Source organism: Haemorhous mexicanus, chromosome 3, assembly GCF_027477595.1.
Source record: "Haemorhous mexicanus isolate bHaeMex1 chromosome 3, bHaeMex1.pri, whole genome shotgun sequence".
Classification (NCBI taxonomy): Eukaryota; Metazoa; Chordata; class Aves; order Passeriformes; family Fringillidae; genus Haemorhous; species Haemorhous mexicanus.
This window is the reverse complement of record NC_082343.1, coordinates 21,774,092-21,794,274: the sequence shown is the minus strand read 5'-3', so window position 1 is coordinate 21,794,274 and position 20,183 is coordinate 21,774,092. Positions and strand designations below refer to the sequence as shown.

At 39.9% G+C, this 20,183-nt stretch overlaps 1 protein-coding gene across 18 annotated transcripts in view; it reads right to left on the bottom strand.

Annotated features, from left to right (window-relative positions):
- Positions 1–20,183, bottom strand: part of ESRRG (estrogen related receptor gamma) — a 372,225-nt gene that overhangs the window by 139,442 nt on the left and 212,600 nt on the right. Inside the window, exon 1 of one of the 18 annotated variants that reach the window (XM_059841028.1) lies at positions 19,715–19,858. The exons of the other annotated variants lie outside the window; for them this stretch is intronic. Within the exon in view, the coding sequence (XP_059697011.1) occupies positions 19,715–19,770 (56 nt within the window). The 5' untranslated portion in view covers positions 19,771–19,858. Of the gene's footprint in view, positions 1–19,714; positions 19,859–20,183 lie in introns of those variants that run through there. 18 annotated transcript variants of the gene reach the window in all.

Below are 20,183 nucleotides of genomic sequence, written 5' to 3'. Positions count from 1 at the left end.
TTCCCTCACTAAAACCTTTTAAACAGAACAAAATTCAGTCAGAGTGGTTTTCAGGACTTTGAATCCAGCATCCTGCCAGATCACTGACAATCCAGCTGGCAGTGCAGGCACTGTGGAAGCAAATGAATTTGACTCCATGCAGTAAAGACACAATTGATTTCAAGATTCAGCTCACCTGGTCACAGAATCTGGCCAGCATTTTAGAAAAACTGCTTTGTTCAAACCAAAGCATTAACAACACACAGCCATCCACAAAATGAAGGGCAAATCTTGCAGACCTCACACAAGGCAGAAAGCTCCAGGATGAGAGGCAACCTCAGAGAATGCTGGGTGCTCCTTTTTTAACCAAAATTCCTACAAACATCCATTTATTCTGATAACATCTAACTGAGGCGGTGTGTTCATTTGGTACTTCTTCCACAGCCGGCTGGTGGGCAAGGCATTTTGATTCTTCAGCCTAAATGTCCATGAGATACACAGAATTTCTTTTTTGGCTTTCAAATTTAAAATTTAACTGTTCTTTTTAAAGTCATGTCTTTGCAGTTCTGAAGTAGCCACTAATCCTTTTATAGACCATAAAGTATTTCCATCATTTTTTCCCCCTGCAACTGTCTGCTGATTCACCACAGCACATATACTGTACTCCTAAAATTATTTAACAGTGGAATAACTCTACAGGAAGAGTAAGAACTCAAAGACCTGGAAAGTTAAGAATCATAGAGTTGAAGTTACTTCTAAAGGCTAAATTAATCTTCATTTAATGGGGGGGGATGGGGGAAGAGGAAATCACATTTTAGATATAAGATGGATATGCAAACTGACTCAGGTACTGTAAAACCATCTCCAGGATGTCCACTTTTGCAAACAACACCTCTTCAATCTAAAGAAGACACGGGACACCGGATCTTTTAATTTGAAAGATGACAAAGTGGATTATTGGTTAGTTACACGTGCCAGTAGGGTGATCCATTACCATGGACACTCTACTGTGAGTACACCATGTCTCCTTAATAGTAGTTAGAGCCTTATTGGCTTAAAAAAAAAACTTAAAAAGGGTTTTGCATGTGAATTGAACTTAATAGGTTTGACATGGACTAACCTTAAAGAATCCAATCCACTCAAATCCCTTTGAAGGCTGCAGCTGAATTTCATGCAAATCTTAGAGAAGTAGCCAGGCTGCTGGGATTTCAAGATGCTGTGTCCCTTTCTTCTGCAGATCTAAACCCAGGCAAAACAATGACACAAAACCCTCCCACAATTTCAAGGATTCCTCTTAAGATGATCCTGGTTTTGTTCTTTGGCCCAGGGAACTGTGACATTTAAAATTCGAAAGCAAGAAGAATCTGACATCAGGAAACACATGGAAGTAGGAAGCCAAACCTTTTTTTTTTTAAACACAGCACTGGACTGATGTTTCACACATTTAAAAAAAAAAATCGTCATGGCACGACTATCATCAAAATGCTTAGAGCAGAAGGATGGAGATGAAATTTTATGCTCAATGCAGTAATGATTTTTCTTTTATAAGGATAATTCAATTTAAGAAATAAATAATCCACCATATTCTAAATCTTCTGTGGTCATTTTGAAATTTGAGCAAGCAACTTGAAAATAAACCTATTTGATTTTTTTTAAGGCCATTCTACCTATAAAATTATGTTTTCTTACATAATTCCTTACATTTCTTATAATTTCCATTTAAAATCTTTTAAAATATTTAAGTGCTCTATGTATACTTATGCAGGCAGAAAAGCAGATATATATTTGTCTGTGTAACAATATAGATACACTGACAGCTAGAAAATTATTTGTTTGATGACAGGATTTAATCTTCACCTGATAAACATGAGAGAATAAGAAAAAGGAAAAGCATTTGTCAACTGCTTTTCCTCTTAGAATAAAGTACAGATGACTACAAACGTAACTATAACCAAATCAAAACCACACAGTGTGTATAAAGCACTGACTATGCAAAGCAGTTATAAATTCTTGGTTAACAAAGGGCACAGAAAGCCCTTAAAGGAAATATTTTATTTCTGCTAAATTAATACCTAAAAGCATTACATTTCATCAGTTTCACTTAGGTTTAAAGTCCCCAAAGATTCTCCTCCTGAAACTGGCTATATTTTATGTGCAAACCGGGCTGAGAGCTATCTAAATCTAGATAAAACTCATTGGCTTGTAATCTTCACAATGATCTATACATCTAAATCTATATGCAAATCAAATGCTCTCATGCATTAACACATTCCAAAGCATCTAGGAGTAAGAGAGTGCTCTCTCCCCCTCGCAACTCCCCTCCTTTGCTGCTCTCCCCCTCTCTTTATTTACACTAGCTACCTAAATAATTCACGCTGCCTTCTTTTCAGGCTGAATGTTGCTGTGCTGAAGCCCGCAATGAGCTATTGCAGCAAGCAGATGGACACATGAATGCAGCAGGTGGGACAGATGGCAGCCCGCCCTGTCTGACGCCGCCTGCCTCAGCCTGGGCTGCCTGTTCCTTCCAGGTACATTATCATCAGTGTAGCAGAAAGCAGCACGCTCAGGGAAAAAACCCTTTACATACAATACTGTGGGAACTAGTTAAATAAATGACCAGAGGCTTATTTGCTTTCTTAACCAAAATGTAATTTACTTAAGTGTGTGTAAGGCACATTTCCCCTCTCTCCCCCCTTAAAGGAGAGAAGTCCATCTCTGTTCTCCAGCAAGCCCCTGAGTGCTCTATATAATACATAACAGGCCTGAAATCTTAACAAGATCTTAAACTCGTGACTTCACAAAAATTTTGATTCTCCTTCTGTTTCCAAATACCTCTACTATTTCACAGGTAACTGGTCTCATTTTTTAATATATAAATCTATATATTTTGTAGTACATGGTGACAGTTTTTAGATGAAGTCTTAATACCTAGTATATCTACAGTGAAAAGCCTCAGTTTCCATCATCAGTCTCTTGACTGAGTGTCTTCTACCTATCTTAAGAAATATATAGAACTACTAAGTTTATTACAAAATATTTGACACTGCTAGAGAAAATGCAAACAAAAGCTGAGGCAGCTGAGGCAGTAAGTCTGTCTTTGACTGCAAAAATTAAAAATTTCACATGACGCTTTCCTCTGTGGAACACTGGGCAAAACATACTGAAGAAGACACCCAAAATTATAATACATGTTTTGAAGAATATAAATTAAAAAGAAAGAAATCTGGTGACACATCTGGCAGAGTTTGACTGGCACCAGTATCACTGCACCACAGAAGTTGCCCTTTTTATACAAAATGTACTGCTGTCCAAATAAACAGAAGCAATTAACTTCATCTTCTTTTTCAAGTCAGCAGGCAACTGATGCAGGATATTAAAAGGACCATTTTTAAAAATCGTATTGGAAAAAAAGTATTAAATGCAAGCAGTCAGTCAGATGCTCTGTGCAATCCTGTACTATCCAGATTTGTCTCTCCAACCTCTTTATCCACCCCTTGTGCTATGTCAACACCAGCAGCTTGTGCTGTTCCCTGGTCTGTGTTCGTTCCACAGTGCTTTTTCCTCTACCTCCTCCTCATTAACTTCACCTTCTCTGAGCTGACACAGATGAAACCACCCATCTATCCCTCAAACACCCAGGAGATTTCTGCTGATCTACAATAAAACAGCCCATACTTCCTTGTTAGCCTTTCTTGGTATGCTTAAATTGAAGATACAACATCACACACAGAGATTTTATGCAAGTACATATGCACACATGCAGAGTATGGTTGTACCTGCCCCATTAGAAAACTATGTCATGCCCTTTCTGCAGCTTTCATGAATTTCTTTTATTTGTAGTCAGCAAAGTCCTTGGATAGGAATTACCTATGTATTTACACACTGTACACCAAACACAGTAGCATGACAGGGGCCTCTACACTTCCTTAATATAGATATTAAGTATTAGCCAGGTACATTGTATGGAATTGATTGGCAATTACACTCAACTACTGAGTCAAAAAGTCATTTTGGTGGGGGTTTTTTATGGTTTGATTTTTTTTTTCTTTTAATCAGAATAAGCAATTCCACAATGTTGAAGGCAAAAGAAAAAGTTTAAGTTGAGACATGTCCTGTGTGATATTCTGCTTCCCCTGAGCATACTGGTATAACTGGAAAGAGAAACTGACTGTAAATAAACCTGCATGGGTAAATGAAAACTGGTCCAAACTGGCAAAGGAAACCTGAAACAAACAAGAACTTATCTCTTCAGGGATTTAAGCACACTCATTAGGGACTCAAATAATAATAAACAAAATAATACAGCATCTAGTTTCATCTGGTCCAGGGAGAAGACATAGCAGCACTATCAAAAAGTCTATTCGTGTTTATTTCTGACCTGGCAGAAGCCAGGAATTACAGAAAACCTCAAGGGACAGACTGCTTTCATGGGATACCCAGACTGACTCTAAGGCCAAAGAGGTTAAGCACTTAGGATAAACTTTGGATAAGCAGCACAACTTCTGTATGCTTATACGTCCTAACTGAAAATCCTGAACTTCAAGGTTTTATATTACCACCTCTGAGAAAAAAAAAAAAAAAGGGAAAAAAAAGGGAGAGCAGAAAAAAAAATTAAAAGGTCAAAAAACTCAGGGATCATACAGGCAAACTCAAACCTATGCAACAGATTTTGGGACCAGCAAATTCTGGAAATGGTGAACTATGTACGACCAGCTACAGAAAAGCATTTTGAGCTATAGTAACCAGCTTACAACATCACAGAGAGCCAGTAAAAAGCAGTGCACTTTACCAATGCTATCACACAAGTCATGATTTCACCACAATGATATAAGCTGTTTTTCTCTACAACAACAGATGAACAGAACTCTGAACATGCAGGAACACCCTCCTTAAAAATAAACCTCTGAGCCACCACCAGGCTGCCACAACAGTAACACGCACATTACTGGAGCAGCAATCCCAGAGCCACACTTGGATTCAAAATGTGTATGATGCTGGTAAACTTGTTTCACTACTGATAATGAATTAATACATTGGAAAATTAGGATATCCCAAGGCTTCTGTTTTCATTATCAAAACTCATTGTTGAAATAATCATGTATATTCTCAGCACTGAAACTGTACTTAACTCTGTGTGCGAGGGAAATGCAATAAGAAAGAATGAAATCCATTTTTATAAGGTTTTTTGGTATATTTTCATGGAGTAGGTATTAAAGCAATTGCTTTTAATGATGGATTTAAATCCACTAATTAATAAGATAAAGTGACTACTCTTCAGGTATTTTAGAAAATAGATGAATTCTTGACTATTTTCTGCTCTCAAACAAACCTACTCAATTCTCTTCAGATTTAAGCTCTGAATGCAATATTCCTGCCTTGGTAATGCTTGCCATTGCCTTGCGGTCAACATGCATAGGCAAAGCTCTCATCTTATTCCAATGTTTCCTCTCAAAAATCAGACCTGTACCTCTCTAAAGAGGTGTATAGGGATGTCCTGAAGCAAAAGGAGTCGAGCTGAAGAGGTGGCTGTGAAGACATGATCTGGACCTTACAAAAGCAGCTATGGTTCATAAAAGCATTTCAGGACAAAAAAAAAAAAACAAAGGAAAAAAAACCTCACCTAACAACAATAACAACAACAAAAAAAATACAACCAACACCCACATGGGTAAATATATCTCTATAACCTGGCAACTTGCAAGCAATTAGGGTGATGAGATTGAATGATTAAAAAACTTGATTTTGTTCTATGAGAAAAGTAATTGTCAATCTCAAAACTAAGTACATCATAGGAAAGAAGACATAATTATACCTAAACTGGACTTGATATAAATACCATGAAGTTGATTTTCAAAATTATCAGATTTTCCTCAGAGCTCTGCAAACAAATCTGATTATTTTCCCTAAGGTTGGGGTTGCAAACTTACAAAAATGCTTACCAGTTCAGGAAAAATGAGTTGTGTTTTTTGTGGGCTAGTGTTTTGGTTCTGGAGGGGTTTGGAATTGAGAGCCTGGAGCCTTTTTTATTTTGTTAGAGGTTTTTTTGCTAAGGGTATTTTGGATTTGGTTTTGGTTTTTTTTTGTTTGTTTTTTTTTTTTTGCTTCTCTTTTGTTGTCTTCTTATTTTTCAAATGAAATTATGTATATAGTGTAAATGCAGCTTGAGAGATTCCAATCTCTTCTCAAATCTGTTCAAGAATAATGAGGAAGAGAAAAATACTTATAATACAGGGCATAAAAGAAGGCAGATATTGATGTTGAATGTAATGGATACAATAAATACATGGTTTTAACAGCTCCCAAATATGCGAACACAAAGGAATGGAAAAGCTGCCTTTTAAAAGGAAAGGTGTACAGAAGAAAGAAGCAGACATTAAACCCTAAATTGCAAAGGTGTAATTTCCAAAAGACAGTAAAATTTACCTCCTCCTCTATGTCAATGACTAAGAAAGTTTAAACAGTGAATGCTGACATTCCATCCTCCCATTCCTCCGCTTCAGTTTTGAAGCACTAACTTTGAACACCTTGACATTTACCTCTCTCCCTTTCCTCTAACAGTAACAGAGGTGCACTCCTAAAGGAGGAAAAAGTGTCTTTAAAAATCTCAAATGCATAATAATTCTTGCACTTATTCCTTTGCAGCTGAGCAGAGCCATTTACATAGTCCACTAAACACTGTTTAGTAAACACGACAAGAGTGCTTCTAATCTTACTGCCCTTGTAAAACCAAGACAGAGGTTCTGTTTTTAGTGCACACTCTGGTTCAGCATTTATCCTGTTTTATGTTGTTCACACCTGCTGCTGACGGGTTGCGGTTTGTGCCGCTCCCAGACAATCCTCACCAGCTCCAACAAAAAACTTATCACTAAAGTGGAAACAAAAACCCAACTGCTGTGCAAAAACTGTATAAGGCAAGAAAGACCTGACATTCCTGGTTCCTTTTCCTTACTCCACTAATCCCAACTGTTCAAATTTAAAACCAGTGATCAAATGCACATGCTTACATTTAGTCCTCATGCCGAGCTCTTCTCCAGACAGCAAATCTTAGAGACAAATGTCATGGACACAACCTTTATAAATATATGCTGTGTAATTCACCTTTTCCTTTGTGCCTAATGAAATAATAGGCTTTGCTCTAACAGAAGTACTGAATGCTGATAATGCATCCTTTTGTGAACCTTTACAGGAACAGGCTTTTGCAGATTAAAAAAAAAAAAACAAAAGAAAACCCAAAACTTCCTTCAACATATTCTCACATGAAATTCAAGATGTTACTGTTGTAGAAATCAGGTTTTGTTTCTTAATCACAACACTAATCTACACACAAGCATTAAAAAAGAAAAAAGGCCATAAAGTCATACCTATGGCTTCATTTGTACAGAAAATTGAATGCTTTATCCAAGACAAAAATGTGATCTGTGATTAAAGGAAGAGGTCTGAAATTACAAAGAGTTTATAGCCAAGGAGAATAAGAAACTCAAGAGAAGCAAACCAAATGAAAACAGAAATCTTTTGTTGGGAGAACACATGGAAGCAAAATGTGCATTGAGATCAGGGAAAAGAAATCATGTGCATATTTACCAACTCAGAGACTGAGATGAAGGCTCTGTTATCTACAACAAAGTTCTGCACTAGAAAAGTCTCTAAAATGGAGGGCGGTGCATGGTACTTTCACACCAAATTCATGGTACTCTTTATATGACTAAAATAACATAAACAAGCATCAGAATATTTGGATAGCAAACTGTCTCCTTTATCCTGTTATGCCACCTTGGCCTATTTCTTTCTACAAAGAGAAAAATGCTTTCTGTCCAAAAGCCAAGTTCCTATATCTCTTAAACACTACACAAACCTTTTAATAAATAAAATGTTGGTTGGAGGCCAGACAAGGTAATTCTCCATCCATTAAAATTTATTTTATATCCCATAGGCAAAGACACACTGAATGACCCTTGGTGATTTCTGAATAGGAACACCAAGGTGTTTCAGCATATATATATAAGAAGGTGACATGTATCAAGCAGACATATGTATTCCACATTGCAGCTTTACATCCCAAATTCACCATCAGAAACAGACCAAGATAAATCAATCTTTATGTAAATCCAGCATTTCAACCTCTCTTGCAATTCAGATGTAAAACCAAGAAAAAAAGGGGTCAGTCTCACTTTGTCTTACCATCTCCATCTGAAGGATTTCTATATCCTCTTTAGGCAACCCCAGGCTGAAGATATGGCATAATGCCAACACTGCTTTTAAGCTCACACAGAAAATATTATGGGGTAATCTTAGTATTTCCTGGTCACACTCCTTTAGGCAACTCTATACGGGTGCAAATGCCATATCCTGGCACTGAGTCCTTGGAGACAGGCTCCACTTCTTGATTGATTGATTTTAAAATACTACCAAATCATTCATTTTTTTAAAATCCATTACAGAGACTGATCCAAAACCTGCTAAAATGAATGGCATTCTTTCCATTTTGTCTTGAATCAGTTCACTATCAGTAGAAGCTGAAGATTTCTTCAAACAGATGCAAGCAAGACCTCTGCAGCAGACTGTCCTTCTTACCTTGGAAAATCTCTCCTAACTTACCTAACAATGGTACAAAAGCCCCACATTAATTTTGTCAAACAGCTGCATCTGCAGTATTCCTGTTCCAGCACTACCTAATGCACAAGTATGACCCCTTTTTTTTTTAAATTTGGGGGGGGGGAGGTGGAAGGCAGGGGGTCAGGGGGGAAGAATCCCCACCTCCATCATCCATCAAGTGTACATCCAGGCCACTGCTCGAAATCTAATGTATGCTAAAGAGATACAAAAAGACATAAAAAGCTTTCAGAAATAAAAGTGCTTCAGAAGCTATATTTTAATATTGCCAAGTAGGGCTTTTGCCAGATTATAAAGTTGACTTAAATGCCAGGATACTGCATTTCAGAGGCAGTGGCAGCAGCTTACATATCGCCTGTGTTAGTGGCTGAAGTGTATTGCTGATTCCAAAGATAGACTATCATCATCTGTGGGGGAGAATATAAATAAATAAATAAATAAAAATTGGCATTCCCTACCAACCTTGCTACCTGCTGCCTTGAAGCACTCTTCTCAATTGCAGCCTCCGCAGGAAAAAAAAAAAAAAAAAAAGTTAAGACTACTTTACTTTGATTATAGTGCTTTCCCCAGGCAGGAATTTTTATTTCAGTTAGAATCTTTAAACCATTACATTTTCAGTGATGCATTTTTATATTTACAGTTGACATCTTCACAGAAGAATGAAACCTTTGAGCAACAGCTCTAAAGCATGAAGGTTGCCTGCAGTAAGTACTTAAATTATTTTACACCCAAATGGAGCCAGTTGTTTTTAGCTAAAATTTAATAAACCTTAAATCAATGACCTTTCTTTTACTGAAAGCTTGCACTCAGGAAAACTAACTTTCCTAAGAAACATATTTTGGTGAATAAATGCCAAACAAAGGGCTATTTAAATCTGAACATTGTCTCAATTTATTGCTTGTGAACATTCAGTTCCTAAATTCCCGACTGCTACCTAATGTATAGAAGAGTGGAGCTTTGGTTTAATCACATATCATTGATTTCAAAGTGTCACAGTGATCTCATTGACAGTAATCAATAATAATCCAAAATCAATCAAATATGCTCTTGCACTATCATTTGTCAAATCTGAATATCCCAGAATTAATTGTAAGCATGTGAAAGAAAAAGAACCTAGAATTAAAAAAACTAAAAGATTACAAAAATACAAATCAGCAAACTTTGAGAAAATAATAGTGCATCTGAGCATGCTTCATACCTGCTGGGGTAAGTTAATGATGAATCATACCTTGCCTTTCCAGTGAATACTCTGAAATACATTCTTTTTCAAATATGAAAATACACAGCAACTGAAGGCAGTGGACACACGAGTAAACGATCAAGCATGATTTTATGAGCAGCCATGTTATGTGCCAAATATTAAATGTGTTGCCAGTACATTACAAATAGCACAAGTATGTTACTATGAAGAACTGCACATTTTAAGTTAGCCATTACACTCCACAAAGCAAGAAAGGATAAAATTGCTGCATTTCTGTACCAAAAGCATGAATAGATGTAGCCACTTATCAAAAGAGCTGTTATTGTTGCCGAGGACTCCTCTCTCAACACATTCACCTGTAATTTTGTCAAGGTAATAAATCCTTCCATTCATTACAGCACACTCAAGAGCACCCTGCTATTTAATTTAAATGGAAAAAAGGCCCAAAGTGTCTAAAACATTTACTTTTGCTAATGTAAAAGTGCTGGCATTTTACTTCATTCCTGATAAGCCGGTGCCAATGGATGTGATTATTCTTTTCTTATTCAAAGCATATCAGTAGTTCAAAAGCACTCTCAATCTTATCAGGTGTATGAACAGCACAGTTACTGAAAACAGTTTGTACTGCTCCTCTCTCTTTCTGCCAGGCTATCAGATAAACCCAACTAACTAACTGTATTTACACACAATCAAACATAAGCTGTGTCTTCAGCACACTCTAGCCTGTTTCTGGCAGGTCACAGGTTTTCTGCTTGACATTAGTCATAACTAAACCAGCAGCAGTGAATTAGCTTACAACAAAAACAGTCATTCCACAACGCTTCGCTCAAAAAGGACATAGGGAGGGAAAAAATGAGAAAAATTTTGTGAAGAATGATCACTTCCATCTCAGTATTTCACAGGCATTTATCTGGTACCACTTGGAAAGGAGCATGGAAGCAATAGGTTTCCAATGCATTCAAAACAGATCTGACACAGGCCTTACCAGTAGAAAAAAATAATTTCTATTTGCTTTCTTCTTTATTTTGTTCTCCTGTCCTCCAAGAACTGTCTCTGATTTGCACAGGGTGAAAAAGCGAAAGAAAGAAAGGAAAATGGTTACAGTGTCTGAAGGCATTTAAGTACTGGTTTTGTCCAGAACAAGACAGTGATTTCTCATGATCCAGCCTTCACCTGGCAGTAAAAGACCCACCACAAAAACAAAAAATATCCCCCACTCTCCCCCAAACAAGCCTCTTAGTAACTCTCCTTTTCATTCAGCGTCTGATACAGAATTTTCAGTGCTAACTCCTGAGGAATAATAGCAGACCAACTACCACTTCAGAAGAGCTATCCATGGCTTTGAAGATTTCACCTGCCATAGGAAATAGGCACAGGATCCCCTTCATTCTCCTCAGGGTGACGGTGATATTCCCAGGACGAGCACAGCATTTGAAGAGTTAAATGCTAACCTGGCTGTACGCTCTCAGCTCGCTAAATGAAAACTTCTGGAATGCCAGGAGAAATCCTAAGTTTCTGCTCTTTGATTAATTACAGCCTTCCTTGGGAGCTGGAGCTCCAGCCCCTGCATGGAGGCTCCTTCCCAGTGACAGCCTCTTCCCAACACCTCTGATGGAGCAGCAAAGGGCAGCCCCGTGCCACCACCTGAGCCCATCCCGCGCCTCTGCCTGGACTCCCGGTGCAGAACAGCCATCCTCGAGATTTGTGGGAGAACAATGAGCCGAATTAAGCCAAGTGTGCAGCGCCGGGTAATGCGGCCGATTGTTGTTTCTCCATCTGTGACACCCAGCCGGTGATTGATGGGACAGGTGTCATTCATACCAATGGCAGCCACCTGCTGTGGCCGCTCGGCGCCCTTCATATTCCCCAGCACCAACTGGGCCCGAGCAGCTCCTGCCAGGAGAGCCATGGGGTGTCCCTGGATGTCACTCGGCAACAGGGAACCCCAGTGCCACCCCTTCAATGCTGAGGGGAACAGCTGGTTGCAGACGTGGCGTTTCACGCCACCTCGGAACATCTCGTCTGTCCCACCATGGTGGCGGCTGCTAGGAGAACATTCCCATCAGCGAAAGTATTCCCTGGCAAAGTGAATATAATTCAGTAGAGAAAAACTTGCATTCACAGGGCATTAAACTACCGTGGTAAGGGGTGAAAAAAAAAAAATCCACTTTTTGCTGTAAGAATTTTACCATTCTTCAAAGGTAACTCTACTAGCAATATATGGGCATTTGCTTTGGAAATGCACTCTAAATCTACTTTAGATGGCAGGTGAGTTTTAGCGCCCTTTTTTAACTAGATGCTTTTCCTTTTTTTTTTTTTCCCTTTAAAAGTGAAAAAATACTTGTGCAGGAGAAAGCCTCACAGACTTGCTGAAATTAATCCCTCTGAAAACTATTTTAGCATTACCACTTGCCAATCGAGTATATCGCAGTTCACCTAAAGCAATAAAATACCAACTTAAACACAAAGTGACACTGGCATTCATCCTTCACAAAGACAATCCTACAGCCAATTTAGACAAAAAAAAAAAAAAAAAGTAAATAAAGCATACATAGAAAATTCCTTGACTCTTACATTTTCAATACATGGAAAAGTATACAAACTGCCAGCAGTACTCTGAAAAGTATATATAAAAGATGCATGCTTTTAATTAACTACTGTTAATTGTATGCTTTTTAATTAACTACTGTTTTTAATAAATTTTCCTGTTTTGTATTTCCTTAAAAACATGCATGTGTGAGATGGAAAAAAGTGTTTCTTCCAAAAACAGCTCTAGAAGCAAATCCAGAAAGAGAGGGGAAGGGAGAAAGAGTAGCAATATCACAGGTAAGAACGGACTGAATAAAACAAGTCACCTCCTCCCCACCCATCCTGGCACCTTTATATGGAAAGGAATTTCAGAAATTCTTTGGAACAAGCTAGCAGTTCATTTTAGATATGACTTTTTCATTTCACTCACCAGCATCTCTACATCTACAGGACTTTAAATTGTTTCCTATCTAGCTGGCTTTGGGGAGGCAGGGGGTGTACATGCACATACGGCTGGCTTTAAATTTTTTAATTAGATTTTTAGCATTTTTAAATTTTTGTTTCTTTGTTTGTTTAGAGCTAGGGTTTTTTCCCAAGGCCATTCAAAACAAGCAACAGCAACTCCACATCATCTTCTCATTCTAACTTGCCAAAGCCATCAATCTCTGATCACACCTATTAGAATCTCACTGTAGCCAACACTACATTTCGCGACAGCTTGACCAGTTGTTTAAGGGAAGAGTGTGTGATGGAGCAAAGCTAAATCGACACATCTGTGATACTTCTGACACCCCTCAGCATGGCTAATATTAATTTGTTTTTTTTGGCTAGGTAAGTGCTGCCAAAACACATTACATATGGTATGTAGTTCCAATCAAAATGATGAAAAGGAGATGTGCAAGTTTTTTTTTTTTCACTTACAGCAACATGAAGACACGCAGAGTGCTAAGAGACATCTACACGAAGCTACAGAGTAATAACTTGAAAAACTCTAACCACTGTACCTTAAAGTTTGGTTTCAGAATACAACCCTTTAAGAGAATCTGCCCTCCCATATAAAGACAGCAGCTCAAAGCTGCAAAGAGTTTTTACTCAGGAAAAGAGAATATAATTTCCATTGTATGATGAAAGGATATATTTCGACTATTCTTGTGTGCATAGGGGTAACTAATCATATTTCAGCAGGCTATCATATAAATAAATGTGCACAATTCTGTACAAGGATATTATAAATGGCTTGATTAGACAGAGGACAAGGCCTTCTATTTCATACACCCCACGATAATAACTTACCACAGTGTATGATGATCCTCCTCCAATTTCATACTTAAGGTTCTGTATTAGCGTCACAAAATATTAGGTTTTGTGGGTGGCTTTTTTTTGTTTGTTTTGCTTTGCCTTGTAAATAATTTTGACCTAAGTAAGAAAATTTCACCTAGATGTCATAAAAATTCAGCTTGGTGACCCACGGTAAGAATAAGACATTCAGCAGTACAGAAAAACAGCATATGCTTGTCTTACACTCAGTAAAAGTACTTCTATCGCTCTAACTTTCATTGGGCTGCCAATAGACATTTTTCTAGCAAGTATAGGAAGCTGAAGTGAAAAAATGAATTTCATTTCAATTTTAGAAGGAATGGTTAATGATGTAGTGATTTAAAAGCTACGCTACTTAAAAGAGGAAAATAATTGGAAATTAGATAAGATTCCCTTTGATGCAAACCTGCTATCTTAAGGAACAGCAAAGAGAAAAGCTCTTCTTCATTTGAAGGAAATACAAATTAATTGAAAAACATTACCAGCATTATGTAAACAAACCCAAGAGATTTAAAGCTTTTGTAACATAGAAAACAGATAAATTGTTTCATAAGACACAGAAGTCAAAAGGCAATATCCTATAGAAGCTACTCTCCAAAGTGCTACTGAAAAAGCAACACCAAGTCCTTTAAAGAATAATTAAGCAATACTGTCTGAAATGGTAGTATACAAATTCAGTTTAACATTTTTCTTTAATGTTTCATAGTATTTTTACTTCTGGACAACAGAACCATAACGAAAAAAGAAAACAAAATCCCCACAACTATAGGACTTCTGGAGAGGACTAAGGAGCCTTAACATCGCATATATATTTTATATTTTTGTCTGAGGACATCATGGTGTATATTAACAACCACATGCAGGAGGCTTCCTCCCTAAAAATAATTATATTCTTTAGGTGTAAATGTAACTGTGTGTCCAAGGACATATTTACCTGAAAAAATAAATCTGTTTGACAGCCAAAACTTATAGAAATGTTAATAAATATTACACTTCTCATTTACTTGTAAGAGAAAAATTCTATAAAAACATACAGCATCTTTTAAAAGCAAAACTGTGAGTACAATACAAAACCTGCTAGATTACATGGAGAACCTACTACAAAATGAAGTGTAAATACTTTACATTGCTGGCCAGCTCTTTTCTCATGGATAAGAAAAAAAACACATAAAACCACATAAAGGCAGCTGCTTTTTGACAAGCAACTGCACAGAGGAAAGTTATATAGCTCTGCATATATATATATATATATATACTTACTGTGTATATGTCTGTGGCTAACACACAATAGATGTATATTGCCAAAACTGCATAAGGAATTTGCTATACACCTGGAACACACACAGAGGCATGGATATAAACGTGTTTGAACACAAAACTTGCTGTGCACAGGCAGAAGATTTCACACAAAATGCAAATATACACAACAAAACCACATACGTACACGCTGCTACAGACAGGGCTGCGCACGTATGAGTCCCTAAGTCGAGCCTAAAGGACGATACACGAAATGTAAAAGAACGGGTAATAAGTGGAGTGTCAAGCTGCAGCGACTGTTGGTGTCATCCCTGCACTATCAAACATACATATGAGTATGATTGGAGACAGAGAGGCTAAATATTTCACTGTCAGAGCATGTCGAGAAATGCAATTCATTTCTCTCTCATGTGCTTTAGGACAATGACAATTTAATACAAGGCCAGTGGATGTAAAAGAGATAAAAACTGAACAAACTGGCCCAGCATAATCACAGATTTCCTCTAGAGAGCTCAGTAGCGTGAGGCTCATATGCACTTGTAACGGATCAACATTTTATTGTTTCTTCCCTCCATGAATTTGCTGTGAAAAAGAATTCATAGCAAAGCTTATCTTATAGACAGAGGCTACTTCCGGCTTCAATAGGAGCAAGAATTTCTTTCATATTTTTTTCCTACTTCTCCTACACATTTTTCTTATTCTGAGCAAAAAAGTAATTATTTTATATACCTCTTTGAAAGGTTAAATAAGCATTTTTTTCATTCCTACTTATACTTCCACAGAGGTGCAAGAAACCTCCGTGCAGGCCCAGGGGCAGTCCTTTAAAAACAGTTCTGTAAAATGAATAATATTGTCACTTATTCATGGATATATTATATTTTTATATCACAATTTTTCTGTTGTAACTCTGTAACATACAGAAATAGCAGCATAGCATGTGGACTGACATATCTGTGAGAATAGACATATCAGACTTTTTAGCTACTATAAGCAAAGTGGGCTTCAAGTATTGTTAAATATTATCATAGACAAGTTACCTTCTCTATTTGATGAATAGCACCATGTATTTGAAATTAATTGCAAAAGTAGGGTTGGCTAATGAGGTGGCCCTTATCTTTTCTCAGCAGTGCAAGCACAAGTATTTTTCTGCTGGCTCAATATTTTTTAAATGCCCAAAGTGCTATTAACTAAGTTGAAATCTGATTAAAATATGAACGTTAAAATATTCACAACAGCTAATGCAGCTACACCAAAAAAAAAGGGCTAAGAAATTTCTTATCTCTTTTCTTATCATTAAGCATGTGTTTTGAAAAATAATAATTAAATAAATTGTTCCCTACAGATTCTCACAGTTGTTTTGCTTCCCATTAGCATCTCTGAAAACAGTTCGCTAAGACAATAGTTATTCTTTATTATGGAACTATGGGGATGATGCCTTTCTACCCGCCTCAGTTTAAAAATAAATTTGTAGGAAATGTTAAAGCTTGAGGTCTGTCAGAAAAAGGACAGGGAAAAAACAGGGGGAAAAAGCATGGAAAAAATGATCAGCCATTCGAGAGAATTAATAGATATCCACAAGGGCTTTGCTAATAACATGGGTTAATTACCGCTGCAACACACCAGGCTCAGTAAATAAAAGAGCACAACCATAAACACATTACAATGAGCACCCATCACTAAAAGAGGGGTAAGCCCCAGTAAAGGAAAATCTGCCAGGTAGGCATTTCAGCACAAACCCTTTTTACTTCCTGCAGGATTCAAAAACTTGCCAGCAGTGTAGCAGAACCAAAAAAGCAAAGCCCTGCGACCGGAAACAGGGAAGGAAGAAGGGACCGAGGCCTGCCTGCTGCCCAAGGGGAGAGCCCAGGCAGGGGCTATGTGAAACCCCACACACTGGGTACCCACCAGAACACCAGCATGAGGCTTTATTTCTCAGGAACAACTGTAACCAGCTATCTAATAAGCAATCGGGCGAGGTTCAAGACCTTCAGAGCCTGAAGAAACCGTGGAGCGGAATCAAGTGCTGCTTCCCACTTCACAAAGAAGCCTTCTTCAGTCTGCCCCTTTCCTGCCTTTACAAATGAAAGACACTTCTAAAAAAATTGTTCAGCAATTTGAGGCTATGCTAAAATATTTTAAAGAGTGAAACTGACAGAAACTCTTTTATGTTTAGCACATAATCACCTAGTGCACATGCAAGGACACAAATATATCTACATGTGAGTAACACACACACTCATATTCATCCATACACAAACACAACCCGGCCAGACTCACAGGGTGACTCCACAGACCATTCCCACACTGCAACATGAGAATGGTTAGAAAAATATAAAATATGTTCACCAACCATCACTGCACTGAAGTATTCACATGCTGTGACACCTGCGTCCACTTTTTAAATGTTAGAGCCATTCTATGCAACCTTTATTTCTTGTCATCAGAATATTGTATCAGTTCTGTTGTAAAATGAAAATCTATGCAAGGGAACAGATGAATTTGTTTCACATATAAACATTATTGCACACTTTTAAATGGAGAAACTGGGAAAGCAACTGCATGTTCAAATGAATGAAAGACAGTGAGCCACAAAACATACATAGTGCACAGAAGCTCTCTGGAGTTACAAATCTCCTCAATTTTCTATATTTGGCATTCAGAGACTGTGTTTAAATTTACTAAACTACTTCTGTTCTCTCCCCTCCGTACCCCCCCTGCTTTTTTGAGTGTTTCAATTGCCTTTCCTTCTTCCAACAGCTGTGACAACTGTTAAAACAGTCGGTAAAATTAAGTCCGCTCTATAATCCTTTAGTCAACGTTACATTTTAATCAGAGGTTGAAGGAGATTTTCCGTTATGAACGCAGTGATTCATTTAAAATTATTAAACTGACACATATGTCAAAATGAGCAGATATATTGCATCTGTTAGCTTATTAACTATTAGTAATTATTAGTGCTATTGCTATTGCTGAAAGAGCAAAAAGCTAAGACTGCAGCTGGCTTTTAGTTATTGCATTCTTTAACAAGCTCTGCCTTAAAATCAAAGCATACCTAGTGATGGTCAGACAGATATCTGCGCACTCCCAAAACGTTGGGACAATTTCTAGCTCAAATCCTCTCTACCCTCATCCATAAGAACTGCGGAAACTCCTACATGTATGTCCTTATGCTTACATGTGCACATGCATGTTACAGTATGTAGTTAAATCCCAGTTATTATGGATATTAATAACATGCAAAACTCTGGTGTTTATTAATTGAGATGGAGAAGCAGATATGTTTCTCAATGTTAGTTCTTTCTCTGTGTCCACCCAATCCCACACGCCTCCAGCCCCGCACTCAGACAATATATTAAGAGTGTTTTGAGATGACTTTTAATTGAGTCAGAGGAAGAAAAAAATTAGTTTGAATCTTGCACCAGAGCCAAAAAGACATGTGCCCCGATTTCATTTAAATGCATCTACTCTAAGAGGCTTATCTAAACTAATCATTCAAATTAGCTGTAAGAAGGTAAATTCAAGAAAGCTGCTTTGGGGAGGTGGGGGGTTTGAAACATCCACAAAAAAAAAAAAAAAAAAAAAAAAAAAAAAAAAAAGGAAAAACCCCAAAAACAAAAAAAAAAAGAAACCCACAACCATCAAATACTCAACTTATCATCTTTTTATGTACTTTATGAAAAACCTGTCACTGTTAGTAAGAGCTTTGGAAATTGCATTCTTACATTATGAAGCTATATTACAATATATACATACAGTGCGCTGACCTATAAGCCATAGCTGAGAGGGCACCCTACCTCTATTTATTTTCTTTTCTTTACCCCCAAAACAATACAGTGGGTTTTCCCCGCGTGCCCTTCCCAAACTGCATTCTTGCGAGCCAGGCTATTTGTTAGTTCCCATCTTATTTCCCTAACAGGCGATCACGGCAATTCACTTTTCATGCCTGGCTTAATTACCACCAGCCATGCACTGTGCAGGCAGTAAGGACAGCTAGTGGGCATCTACCTATAGTACACTGTCACCTCCGGAGCAGCCTCTCCGCGGCCGCGGCGGGGGCGATGCTGGCTGCCGGCCGGGGCTTCTCCTCGGCGCTCCTGTCTGTCACTCCCGGCCTAACACCGGGGCACAGCGACGTAACTGGCTCGACAAGAAGAAAAATGAACCGGTGACAGCTCCCGTGATATACTAATATTTAATCCCGGCTGCGGGCTGAAATCAAGTTCAGGAGCCGCTCCTCAGCCCCAGACCGCCCGGTTCTGTTTGGGCGCCACGCTTTCCGCCGGAGTCACTCCGCCAGGTAGCTGAGAAGTGCCAGCCAAGAACTGCGGCTCCTCAAAAAGTGTGTTCGGCTGCCTTTTGTAGGGAGCAGCAGCCGCGGGGAGGGACACGCCGCGCGGCACGGACCCCGCCAAGTGCCCCACGCCGCCTCCCCGGCCGCTGACGCCGCGGGTCCGGAGCGGCGCCCCCCGGCAGGGCGCTCGCACCGCACCTCACCGGCGGCCGCCACTGCACCGGGCACCGCGCCGGCGGCCGCTCCCGGCCGGCGCCCTCCCGCCCGCCGCCGCCTCTCCGCCGGCGCACCTGTCAGACGGCGAGCGCCGGGGCGGCCGCGGGGCCGAGCGCTCCCCCGCCGCCAGCACCGCTCCCGCCGGGCGCATCCCGTCCGGCCCCCCCACGGCGCGCAGCGGCCGCGCAGCGCCCCGGGCCGGCTCCCGACCGCGGCCGCGGCGCAGCGTTACCTGCAGCGGCGTCTTAGGCGCCTGTCATGTTTTGGGGCAGGCGGCGTGCGGCGGTGGGGTGGGGGCGGGGAGCGGTACCTACTCTTCCTCGTAGTGCAGGGAGAGCGGCTCCGGCAGGCAAAGTTCTACCGAATCCATGTGCGCCCGGCGACCATCCTCCGTGCGCCCCCGCGGTAAAAGCAAAGTTTCCGTGGCCGAGCGCCGCGCACTTGGCACGGGCGCGCTCCGGGCGCGGCGGCGGCGGCGGCGGCGGGCGGGGACCAAAAGCTCGCCCGTGCGCCTAATCAAGGACTTAAAGCCCCGCGCGGAGCTCATGAATATGCAGCAGGGCTGTACATATGCATCCCCCCGGCCCGGGGGGACGGCCGATTGGTGGGGCCGCGGCCAATCAGGCGCCAGGGGCGCCGGGGCGGCCCGGCGCGCGGCAGGTAGAGGGTGGGGATGGGGGAGCGGCCTGAGGCGGCGGCGGCGGCCGGGGCAGAGCCCGCGGACGTGCCCGCGCCGCCGGACCGACCGGCCGGCCGGGGCTGCCCGCTCCGCTTTCCGCCTTC